The sequence below is a fragment of the Lissotriton helveticus genome, chromosome 6 (assembly GCF_964261635.1).
Source record: "Lissotriton helveticus chromosome 6, aLisHel1.1, whole genome shotgun sequence".
In the NCBI taxonomy this organism is placed as follows: domain Eukaryota; kingdom Metazoa; phylum Chordata; class Amphibia; order Caudata; family Salamandridae; genus Lissotriton; species Lissotriton helveticus.
Window position 1 is genome coordinate 1,716,810,564 of NC_136067.1, and position 13,252 is coordinate 1,716,823,815.

The window sequence follows — 13,252 nt, forward strand, 5'->3', positions numbered from 1 at the left end:
AGGTTTTTTATTTGGTGTCAGAACTGTTGAAAGTGGTAGTTCAGTGGTAGAATGGCAGGATTCTGATGAAAATCCCTCAATCGCCCCAAAAAGATAGTCCTATTATTGTATATATTTCCAACTTTATGTGGTTGTCCAACTTGAGAAAAATGGGGGTAGGGCAGGAATGTATTGTATAATGTCCTGTACACATCTGCAATTTATTGGTAGAATCTGCCCTGTTTCGCCTATTTCCTAATACAGACATATACATATAACAGGTTATCAGAAAGCTCATTCATAACTAACAGGGAAATAATAAAAAGGAAACAAAATGAGTGTTATACTAACCTTCTCCTTCAAATCTTTAGGTGGTGATGATCCTCTGAGCTGATCAGGATATTTCTCAAGACATTGGAGTTCAGAAGTAAAGTTAACTTGTGGAGACACATAAAAAGTAGTTCTCACAATTCTGTCGGGTCAGAGAAGAGCAGTTATATCAGGGGGGGGGGGGGGGGGCAGGAGCGGTGAGGTCCAGCATACCTGCTGCTCCTTACTATATTTCATGATCCAACAGTTCTATGAAAAGATCCCTGGTGAAGTGCCCCCTTGTGGGTGCCCATTGGGCATTGCAGTGCCGGCCCAACAAGGAGCTCGCCCAATGATGAAGCATGACATGCATAGGGGTATGTGAGCGCACTTGCTCCTATTGGAGCATATTCCCCCTCTGATATCTCTCCACACTTATTCCAGCATATTTAAAAGAAATTGCTTACTCTTGTTGGGTTAGAGAAGAGCAGTGCCAAGATTGAGAAAAATGAGGAACTACAAATGTGTGCCATGATGCTCTCCATGAAAAAATAATGGATCAGGGTCTTATTTCTTCAATTGTATTTTTTACCCTGAAATGTTATTCACTACTAATATTGATGGTGAACATGTCTGGGAGGAAATTCCTAAAGGTCACGAGGATGTTTCCTCATGCAAGCTAGAACAAACAAGGGTCCCTGAAATTCCAAGTTAAGCAAAGGGCTTGCACGGAGGGATGATGCCAGCAAGGAAACATTAGGCAGCACAATTTGCTATTGTGCTCTCAGGGCAAAAACCTACCAAGAGCTTTGTCATTCACCCTTTCATATTCAGGGTACCAGTGTGGCTGGGATCTGAACCACAATCCTAATAAGACCAGTCTGACTGGTGATTGTCTGCTTTTAATAGCCTTCGGCAGCTTGAAAGATGCTTGTACTGTGAACTCCAGCTCACAATGTTGGCTTCCTTTGGGCAAGTAGAATTAGGTGGAATTTAGATGTTTTAAAGTTTGTGTTGTTTCTGTTGAGGTTGCCAGCCTTGATTTCTCTTCGGCTTCCTCACGCCTTCAACAGGTGTATTGTTTTAGCATTAGGCAGTATCTCTGCCTCTGAATAAATAAATAAATAAAATACTGCATTGCTACAGTTTATATCACCAATTACCATTTTGGCTTCTTTTTACTCATTGAAAGCCATTGCTGCCTGGCACGTCACCATATGGATTACTGGACCTTCTGTGATTACCACCCTTTTTGGGATACAGGCACACATTATTCCGCTATCACTGTGGCTAAGCTGGGAATTCCTTATTATAATTACAGTTTGTGAGCCTCCCTCTCACATACCCTCACCCATCTTACACCCTGGTGCTGCATCCCATAATGTAAGCCATACCTTGTTGGTCATCACTCATGACATAAAACACATTACACATAAGCTCAAAACAACACAACACCCTTACAACCACACACTTCCAGCTACATATTGTAGCTTGCTATCTATGTTGGTAAGTGCTTCAGCACCTCACATATGGGTAGTAAGCACTCTACAATTCTACAATAACATACAATATTTTAATTGGACACAAATGAATTAGAAATGCTTCCAAATTGCTGCTGTGGGTCACACAACATTGCACATTAATCTATAAGGCTGCTTGGTGCGGTAATGTGACTTCTGTTGTGATCAGTGTGCCACCTCAAGCAGGCTAGCTGACATGAGGTTGGCATGGAAGTTCAGACCTCTCATCTTTCATGTAGAGTTTCACAAATGCACCTATTTAATTACTCACTTAACATGCCGTCCAGCCTATGATTAACATATCCTTAAACTGAGTAACAGTAACGTATGTTTTTCGCAACTTGACAAACTACGTTTATCAGGGATTAGCCTTTGAAAAGGAAAGCTGCAAATGGCTGCCATCTTGCCAATGTACCAAATCCAATGTCTGTAGATGGGGATTAAGGAATGAGTTAGTGAGCACCATTGCCACTCTATGGCTACACTTTTACATTGGAGGCCAATTGTAACCCCTTGCACAATGTCCATCTTTTTTCTAATCTCTCCGTAAAGTGGGTTTGTGCTCAGTACATGCAAGAAACAAGGCTAAATACATGCCGGCCTTTATTCTTGTGTGTGGGTGCTAATAATTGGGACATAGGATTGGATAGTAAATCTGCTGACAATCAAAGCCTGGAGAGGAGGCAAGCAAAGGCCTCATTTTGTTCACAGTTGATAGCAGAATAGTTGTGAGTTGTACCCTGGCTGTACAACTAAAGATCAGGAGTTTGAATCTATGCATGGCACAATTGTACTTCCAGGGTCCAGAGAAATATTGACTTTGGCAATGTGTAGTTGTGTTATACACCAGTGTGGCTGCTGTTCAGCATGGTTAACAGTTAGTGGCATGGAGTGTCCTTGAGTGAAGTGATAGGAGTGGAGTGTCATAGACTGGATTTGTTGGAGTAGTAGTTGTAGAGTGGAGTAGGAGAGTAGAGTGTCATACAGTTGAGAAGAGTTCAGTGTAGAGTCATCAAGTGCAGAGATGCAGAGAGGAGTACCGTAAATTGGAGTGGGGTGGAATCGGGTGAGGTGGGTTGGGTTGACTGAGATAGTGGGTGGACTGGATTGGAGTAGATTGGGAAAGATTGCAATGAATTGGGGTAGAGTGAGTTGGAGTGAGTAGAGTGCGGTGGATTTTGGTGGGTGAGCTAGGAGGGATGGATTAGGCTGGATTGGATTGGAGTAGGATTGATTGAAATAGGGGAGGCTGATTGGACAAGGGTGTATTTGATTAGTTTGGAGTGGGGCGGATTGGATTGAGGTGGGTTGAACTGGAGTGGGGTGGATTAGGGTGTGGTGGGCTGGAGAAATTGGACTGAGTGGGGTAATCTGAACTTGGGCAAGGTGGCTTGGATTGGGGTAGAGTAGGGTGGATTAGAGTAAAGTGGGGTGGATTGGAGTAAAGTGGGGTGGATTGAACTGCAGGGGCGTGGGGTGGATTGGAGTGGGATGGACTGAATGAAGTGGATTAGACTAGAGTCAGGTGGATTAAAATGGGATGTGGGACTGAATTAGTGTGGGGTGGATTAGAGTGGAGTGGGCTGAACAGGAGTGGGGTGGACTGGAGTAGAGTGTGGTGACTAGAGTGGGGTGAAATGTAGAGAGGGAGTAGAATGGAGTGGGGTGAATTGGATTGGGATGGGGTGGATTGGAGTGGAGTAGATTGGATTCCAGTGGAGTGGATTGGATTGAGGTGAATTGGATGGGGTGGGATGAACTGGATTGGTGTGTGGTGGGTTGGTTTGGATTGGGTGTGAGGGTTGGAATGAATTAGGGTGGGTTGGATTGGAGTGTGGTGGGCCGGATTGGAGTGGGGTAGATTGGATTTGGCTGAATTGGGGTGAATTGGATTGGGGTGGAGAGGATTGGATTGGAGTGGGGTGGATTGGATTGGGGTGAGGTGGATTGGATTGGATTGGAGTGGGGTAAATCAGAGTGGGACGGATTGTTTTGTATTGGAGTGGGCTAATTGTTTTTGACTGGAGTGGGGCAGACAGGAGTGGTGCAGATTGGAGAGGGGCAGACTGTTTTCAATTGGAGCTGATGGGAGTGAAGCAGGTGTTTTGGATTGAGTGGGGCAGATTGTTTTGGGTTGGAGCGGGGCAGACTGTTTTGGATTGAAGTGGGGCAGATTGTTTTGGATTGGAGTGGGACAAATTGTTTTGGATTGAGTGGGGCAAATTATTTTGTGTTGTAGTGGGGCAGATTGTTTTGGATTGAAGTGGGGCAGATTGCTTTGGATTGGGTCAAATTGGTTTGTACTGAGCGGGGCAGATTGTTTTGGATTGGAGTGGGGCAGATTGGGGATGGAGTTGGGTGGATTGTATTGGGGTGAGATGAGGTGGACAAAATTGGAGTGGTTTGTTTGGATTGGGCTGGATTAGGTGTATTGGATTGGTGTGATGTGGGGTGTATTGGATTGGATTAGAGTGGGGTGGATTGTGGTGGATTGGAGGGGGGTGGATTGGGATGGAGTGTGGAAGATTGGAGTGGGATGAATTGGAGTGGGGCAGATTGGAGTGGGGCGGATTGGAGTGGGGTAGTAGATGCAGTAGGGCAGATTGTTTTGAATTGCAACAGATTGTTACGGATTAGAGCTGGGCAGATTAGAGTGGGGCAAATTGTTTTAGATTGAAGTGGGGCAGATTGGAGTGCGGAGATCAGAATGGGGCAGATTGTTTTGGATTACAGTGGGGCATATTGAAGTGGGGCATATTGGGATGTGATATGGGGATTTGGAGTGTGGTGGAGTGGGGTGGTTTGGACTTGACAGGGGTGGATTGGATTAAGTGAGGAAGGTTGGTGTGGGATAAGGTGGGTGGATTGGCGTGGCTTAGAGTGAGACAGATTGGAGAGGGATGGATTGGGGTGTACTGCACGATTATTTGTTAAAGCATTATTTCAGAAAAGACACATGAGAAAGAAACAATGTTGGTTTGCCCAAAAAATTGGGAACAGCGCCCACAAGCATAAACAAAAGAAAAAATGAGTGCAAAGAAAAAAAAAAGACTTGGCAAAATAAAAGAAACTTAACTATAGAAAATAAATCTTTGCAACTTTGTTTGTCCTGCTGGGCACGTTTTTGCTAGTCTCATGTCTTCTTTTTGCCGGACATTAAAAGTTAAACAGAACAAAATAGTATCTCAATCATATCGGGAGCAGCGGATGGATACTGATTACGTTGGATCAATCAGTGCTTGGTCCCTGCTCCACAGAGAGGAAAGGAAATGATGTTAGGTCTGCCTTTGCTATAAATCGATCAATCAATCAGGGGTTTATGAAGCGTGCTACTCACCCATGTGGGTCTCAAGGCGCTGGGGCGGGGGGGGTGCAGCTCCAGATCAGTGAAGAGCCAGGTCTTGAGGCTCTCCCTGGAAGTGTGCAGAGTGCCCTACAGTGCAAGTCTGATCTGGATGCTCCCTCCTCCCCTCATCAACCTATCCTTACCTAATACACAAAGGGCTGACAAGACTTCACCGCAGGTTTTTAACAGATATGCTATCTTGCCCTTGTCCCTGAGAACCGACATAATTGCCACCTTTGTTGCTGTCACGTCCTCTACCCACTCTTTCCCCTCCCCCACCTTAAACACCCAGGAATGTCACCATGCCCTCACCAGCGAGGTCAAGACACCTCGCTTATAAATACATTAGCAATGTGATCTGGTTGGGGAGAGGGACCTGGGATAGTAGGTGGGTTGACTGTGAAAGTGTGTTCTTTCACACAGAAGAGAGCTCCATGTTTTTGAGCTGAGTGTAGGCCCTGGGCAGCTGCCCACACTGTCCATGCCTAGAGCCGGCCCTGCTGAGGCTATTTGGCCACTGCAACTGATTCAGAAGGGCCAATGTTCTAATTGGTGATTGTGGACTATGGGTACAGCCCAGGCCTTTCACAGCTATATTTTGCTAGAGATTTTACTAATTGTCAATGCTGCACAGTCCCACCCACCCCCTACATTAGATACGAAAATGTTTTGAAACAGTAGAGAAGTTGTATATTGCAGATTGATGTATTACATAGCGACAACTCCAATTGACATGTTTGCCTCTTTTAGTCTGCGACATGCAGTGTCAGCACGTTGGCAACCGGTTCAAGACAAATTCCCAGAATTCAACCTGATTTCACAAATGATTGAACCCGACTGGGAGGGGTATGATATCTAGCCTCTTTAGCCAGTACACTGATGCTCTAGCTATAATCACCATGACCAGGACTATTCAAAATAGGGAGGCAGATCTGGTTGAGCTGGTACTCTGAGATGTGAAAATACTGTTGCATGCTAACTAGGCTGGCTTTTATTAATCATAGACATTAACTAATGCATGTAGGACTTGGCCCTCTTTGGCTAAAGTTCCCTACACTTTTTGCTTTCCCCTAGACCTTACTTCTGACATGGTGTTGCCAACTTAGATGCTTTGGGTACTTTGCCACTGCTGATCAATGTCAATGTGCAAGTGCTCCCTGTATAAAGTATAATGGTTGTCCATTATTGGTATGTTTGCCTTACTAGTAAAATCCAAAGTAAAGTGCACTGTGTGCCAGGGCTGGTAATCCAAATGCTACTAGTGGGCCTGCAGCACTACTTGTGCCACCCACACCAGTAGCCTTAAAGAGGGAACTCAGGCCTGCCATTGCAGTGCCTCCACGCAGTTTGTTAAACTGCCATGTTGTTCTGACATATGCACCCACTTGCCAGACCTTACCCTTCTCTTTTTATACACATCAGACACCCCGATGGTAGACCCAAGGTTCCCCCCCGGGCAGGATGCAGTGCATGTAAAAGATAGGACATGTACTAAGGTGTGTACCATGTCCTGACAGTGAAATAATCTCCATTCCGGACATTTCCAACAACAAAGAGAACTGTGAGCAATTCTCTCAATTCTTTGACAGTAAAATAAGACTGAACTTTTATTTGTCCCTACAACATCAGCTTAACCCACTGAAGTTGTAATTGACAAAGCTTCAGAAGAATGGTTATCCTTAATATAACTAACTTAAGGGAACCCGATAAACACACTTGCTGGCATCAAGCCATCAAAATATTTTGCTGACCAACCAAATATAGTGAAGAGCATTAGTCTTGCTTTACGCCCTTTCTAATATAGTTGATTACCTCTTGTTTAATAAATGGAGAAGTCCCTGACAGCTTGACCATTGGATGAGGGTACTCCATAGACAGGCTTGGCTTGATTGAGCAAATATACTAGGCAGAGGACTAGTCATTGCTAAATTTTCAAGATTTCTGGGTTCCACTCCAGGCAAGAACATGAACCTTTGCATGCACATCAACGCATTTGTAAAGGGCACTCAACACCAACTCAGGCTCAAGCACCTAATACTAATAGAAGAGTTTAATACGATAATGCAATCATTAGTCTCCTCCAGGCTAGCCTAGGGGAACACTCTACAACACCCCTCAGTATTGCAGCTTAGTCGGTTTTCAGATCAGACTCAAAGATCTGAACATGTCACTCAGGAGTCTGGTAACTCCTACTGTATTCACCTTTAAATTTCAGATCCTCCATCTTGAAATAAATCATGTATTCTGATAAACTCCTTCTCAGAAAGTGCTCACAAAGTATGGAACTTGTAGAAATGTGGAATACCTATGCCTCATCTGCATGGTTATTCCTGATTTTGTACCTTATACAGTGCAGCAGTGCATGTGCCATGGCCATAAAATGGTTTGACTAAAATTGGGTTTACCCACTTTCTCTATTTAATATTCCTGTAAGGTCATGGTAGATGGTGTGGAAATTGCACCTGTGGCGCGAAAGTTATATGTCATATCTGGGTTGCAGTGTATATTTACACCACTCACATAGATAACAATCAAATATAACTGCCAGACACACCACTGTTCTCTGAATTGACTGGATTTAAAAGCACTGTGGTGACAAATGGAAGGGAAAAGTGCATTTGCCATGTAAGAAAATCTATTTTTATACATTCATAAGTCTCGCAAGCCCTCAAGACAGGCTGATTAATTTATAAAGAGACAAATGTATATTTGAAATACGTGCCCGCATAGTTATTGAAGGCCTAAAAGCTACATATACTGTGAAGATTTCGGCTAGATGTTCCTTAGACAGGCCTCGATGTGACTAAATACTTATTTCAGATCTCCTCTTGGAAAAAAGCTAAAAACGAATTCAAAGTGCATTTCCACTTAGTTTTCCAATTCTGAATGAATGGAAAACGTATATTTTGATACCCGTAGTGGAACAGTAACTTTATAAAATGTACTTTGGCCTGCTCTCCACTGTCGGTCCTGGAGGGCCTGATCCATGCCAGATATTTAAGAAAACTACATTTATCTAAATGTGGGTATGCTAAAAATCTGGCATGGATCCGGCCCTCCAGGGCTGACATTGGAGAAACCTGCCTTGGACAGTACTGGCCTAAAATCAGTTTGCCCACATCATACCTTCAATGAATAATACAGATTCCTGTATTATTGACCATGTCGGCAGAGGCCAATAGCCTGTCCTGTCAAACCGTTTAGACCGGGTTGACAACTCCCCTGCCCTTAGATTGTCTGAAATGATTCATAAAGGAGAATCTTGTTTCACAGACAGCTTTCCTTTCCAAATCTGATGCCACCACCTTTGAGGTACCAATATCTGATAAATGGCTTACGACCACAGTTGTAATTGTGAAGCATTGATGCATTCTCCTGTGACTCCCAAAAAAGAGGGGAGTGGCCTTTCATGCACCCTCCTATTTCCAACTCATAATATGTCGCAAACCCCTTTTTACGAGGGTGATTTTGTTTAGCAAAACAATTTGTACGTAAGGGCCGTTGACCAATAGTAATTATATTTAATAGGTTGATGCTTTTGACCCCTAGCTTTACCATTGATTGTTTCATTCTTCCCAATTTAAATTTTGTTATGATATTCTCTCATGCGATAATCTCAGCAATTTTGGGATTTCTCTTTTCCTATGCTTCAGTGTCCCCTTGAGAGGTTTAATGCACTTTAGCAATTATACGAGGCTTATAATAGTATTTGGATAAATTGTTTCTATTTCTTTGCCTTCAAGGATAATGCAAGTAGTCAGAGTACGTTTTGTTTCGCAGACCGCTATGTTGATAATGGTAGCTAGTAAATATTATTTAAAACTATTGTTAATATTCTGTGGTTTGTGACCTTTTTTTCGGCAGTATTGTGCAGGTGTTTCCTTCCTTACAGAAGTACTTTACTTATCAGAGAATTTTCAAGAAATTTACTTATTCAAAATTCGAGTGTAAATTATTCCAGGACACATCAAATCAAAACATGTTAGTTAAAGTGCTGCAACTTAACAGCTTTTGACATTTCTGTGACTATTTCGACTATTTTTTAATAAATTATGCAGAAAACTGTGTTTTTTATGTAATTCTATGGATGCCTATACTGATCTCTTTCTTCAGGAGAATCTGTAATGCATGAAGATTTTCTTTTCGTAATTTTATAACTATTATAACTAATTCACTCAACAAGATGATGTTTGAGATGTGTTGTCCTTTTTAAATATAATATTTGATTTCTACTAAATCAACTATAAAGAATACATTGTACAAAATGACAACCTTGTATTTCTATCCTACATAGCCCAGAACTGAGCTGGAGAGACATGCAGCATCTGACAGTACTCACATCGAAAAGGAACCAGCTCCATGATGAAGTTCACAAGTGGCGGAGGAATGGTGTGGGCCTGGAGTTCAATCATCTTTTTGGCTATGGCGTGTTGGACGCAGGATCCATGGTTAAGATGGCGAAAGAGTGGAAGATGGTTCCTGAGCGATTTCACTGTGTTGGAGGTTCAATCCAAGAAATGCAGTAAGTGTGAATCTCCTACTGTAAGTATGTATGTTTCGGATGTACATAACAAAACTACAGCCACAAAACACCTGAATGCTGAATAAGAGAGAGGCTCATACCAACGCTGCGCAAGAGTTGAGGGCAGGAGTGGCCGGTGCAGGTAAGAGCGGTAGGGCGAGGTGGGGCGTAGTTGACAGACAATGATGATGGAAAATAAAAAATAAAAAACACCTTGCGCTCACTGCATTGCCGAGTCGAGGTAAGTGTTTTTCTTTTTTTAAATTGTATTTCCCACCATGTCGTTTGTCGAATCCCCACCCACCCCGCTCTTACCTGCACAGGCCGCTCCTGGTTGAGGGTGGATGCAAGGTACACTTAAACTGGTGACATGGGAGGGAACTGGCTGTGAAGAAAGATGATGTCAATGTCGATAGGGGCAAGGTTTCCCAATAATGAGAGAAGATTGGGTGGTTAATGTCATAGAAGGTGAGAGGGAAAGTATGTCAGTGCAGTGAGTTTGGCCGTGGGTTGTTATAATATGAGACATTGGTCCTTGAAAAGCTGACTCTGACTGTGTCCTGGGCTCTGCTAGACAGGTCCAGGGTCACTTATAATTGGCATGAATTACAGGGTACACTAATAATTGGCATGAACTACCCTAAACGTCCCTATATATAATAGGTTAAGGGGATAAAAACGATCTATAAGTCCCTAGTATATAATACGGCATGGCAGTTTAGAGTCCAGCAGCCTTTGCTCACTTGCATGTGTGCAATGCTGAGAACCTGAGGTAATTTTAAAAGCAGCCCTGTGTTGCAGCTCTGCTTTTAAAAGTAAAATTCACTGCAAACTCGACTTTGGTGATATGGCACCTTAAAAGGTATAATATACCTTATGTTTACATTGTGGGTACCCTCAAGGTCTCTCCCATGTGTTCCAGGGGTGGGGGTAATGCAACTATAAGCAGGGTCCCTATAAACGATGTTTTATAAACCCTGGTGAGTGAAACTGCCCATATCATTTTTCCCCAGTGTAGGAAATTCACTACAGATTCAACTTTGGTGCTGTGGGAGCTGTGAAATAATGTTCTCTGATTGTTAATCCTTTGTTTGATTTTACTAAAGTTGTTCTAGTTCTGACTAGTAGTTCATTCATAAAACTTTATTCAAACGTTTTACAGAAAAACATAATAGTACAGAACAATACGTAAAACCACAATATAAAATCACTTAGAAATGAACTTCAGATCAAGTCAGGCCAGCCTTATTAGGTTCGTGAGTACTGGCCCCCAAGTATAATATGGTCAAAATTGTGCAAAATACATTGAACAAAAAATTGATATAAGAGTTAAGAACCACTGAGGGAAATAAGGGCCCCAAACTTCGTCCCTGGGTCACACGGTTCCTCTTCCGTATGCACGGCCTCAGAAAGGATGCCACAGCAAAACAAACCATTGGGTTAGGTAATGATTTTAAGGAATACAGAACTACCTGACATTGCCCAAAATGGCTCCTTTGCAAAATAGGGATGATACATTTCTTTCTTTCCTGGGTTTACATGCTACAAAAGAGTACCAGATGTAGATCTTTTTGTGGTGACTAAGAATCGCAGGCGCACATTGGCAAGTCTGAGTGTTTGAATCTTCTGGCCGGATACCCCAACATCAAAGGAAACAGATTCAAACGGAATCTCATCAGAATTAACTGATGGGCTGAGAACGAGACCTCTGCTAGATTTTTTTTTGTTTAAATTTGTTTATTGAGATTATCACATTTCCTGGTACAAGTTGTTGTTGCATCATTGACATGTCATAACATACAATTACGAGCATTTGGTTAACAGTTTGTTTTACCAATGTATTTAGTGGTCTTATCATACATCAACACAACATGGGTAGGGTGACTTACAACTGCCCGGAAGTCATCTTCCAGTTTGACCTGCCATATTGTGTGATGTCATGCGATGTCCTGTTGGGTATGTATCCTGGGGGTGTGGGTTGGTGTTTCACCCTCGCCTTTACCCATGTAAGTCATCCCTAACTGGAATCGGGAATTAATTCCTTGACGGATGATTTTGGTTTCCAAAAAGCCAAGGGGGCAAAACAAACCTGTGAACCGTGGGGGGAGATCAGGTGTAAGGGGGGAATAGGAGTGATCGGAGGAGATGTCATGGTGTACAGTGTTGTGACTGGCTGTGATTGTTTGTTATAGTATCAATGTATGTGCAGGAGAGGAAAGAGGGACGGTCTACAGGGCTGCGTAGGCGTGTGTCCAAACTATCTTAGATATTACTTTGGTGATGAGCATTACATAGTTCTTCCGGGGAGGCCTGTACCTGTGCTACGGGAAGTGGACATGAGTGTGGGATTGGAGTTGTGAGGCTTCAGGAGTTACTACCACTGTTGTTTCCTGTATAAATTGAAATAGCATCTGTGCCCATTCCATTGAGATGGGATGTTTGCGTGTCCCTTTCACTTCCTCATCTCTGAGTGCCTCTTCCTCCCCTGCACCCCATTTTTTCATAGCACCTACCCATGCCTCTATTGGAGGTCCTGCCGGGGCCCACCAATGCATGGTTATTTCCCTCTTTGCTAGGAGCAGGGCCAGGGATGCAAAACGCCATTGTAATTTATCGGTTTTCTTTTGGCGACAAACTCCCAAGGTGCATGCCTCCCATGTGGATATGTCTGGGAGACTGGTCGTCACTTGGAGTGACTGTTGTATCTTGTCCCAGTTTTGCCGGAGAACCGGGCAGTCCCAGAACATATGTTTAAAGTCCGCTTCCTGGGCTTGACAGCGGGCAAGCAAAATGTGCGTCGGGGTAAAATCGGTGTAAACGGTGTGGAGTTAGGTATGCTCAGTGTAGGATATTAATGTATGTTTTCGAAACGCGCGTTCCTAGATACTTTTTTTTTATATTCCAGCGCTTTTTCCCATTCTTTATCATGGAATGTCGGTCCCACCTCATCCTCCCATGTGCGTCGTAACGTTTCTAAGGGGAGATTGGCCACCTCTCGGATCGTTTTGTAGTGCCAAGTGACCAGGTGTCTGCCCGTGCCCATACGAAGGATCGTGTGTAAGACCGGATGTGTTGGGGGCTCCCCCTCACGGAGATCCCAGTAGCGTTGGCCACTATCTAAGAGTTGTCTATGTGTAAGGAATTGTCCTGGAGGTCGTACTGTTACGTTAGTTGGGCGATGTCCTTAGTTGTCCTTCGTCAAATAGGGATTCCACCTCAGTTACATTGTGGTCCATTCAAATCTGGAGGGTCTCTGCAGTATAATATTTATCCTTCAGGGGGAAACCCGCTAGCAGAAGTAATGGGGAATATAGGGCTGTTTCCTTCGACATGCGATGTATTCGCATCATACATCTGCAGGCTACGGAAACCCTGTAGGGGATATGTGCGTGAGGGTTTGGTCCCCGGCATCAATAATCTCCGGACGGCAGGAAGGGGTAAGCGGCCTTCTTCAGTAATTGTTTCTCCTATGTGTCGCTCCGCTATCCAATGAGATAGCCATTGGATTTGTGCCGCGAGGTAGTACGCCTCAAATGATGGAGCTCCTATGCCCCCTCCAGTTGTGGGCAACTGTAG

General features: G+C 43.5%; 1 protein-coding gene across 1 annotated transcript in view; it reads left to right on the forward strand.

Annotated features, from left to right (window-relative positions):
• The window catches only part of PCSK2 (proprotein convertase subtilisin/kexin type 2), an 850,498-nt gene that overhangs the window by 757,631 nt on the left and 79,615 nt on the right, over positions 1-13,252 (forward strand). Inside the window, exon 11 of the mRNA XM_078649584.1 lies at positions 9,449-9,676. Within this exon, the coding sequence (XP_078505710.1) occupies positions 9,449-9,676 (228 nt within the window). The remainder of the gene's footprint in view (positions 1-9,448; positions 9,677-13,252) is intronic.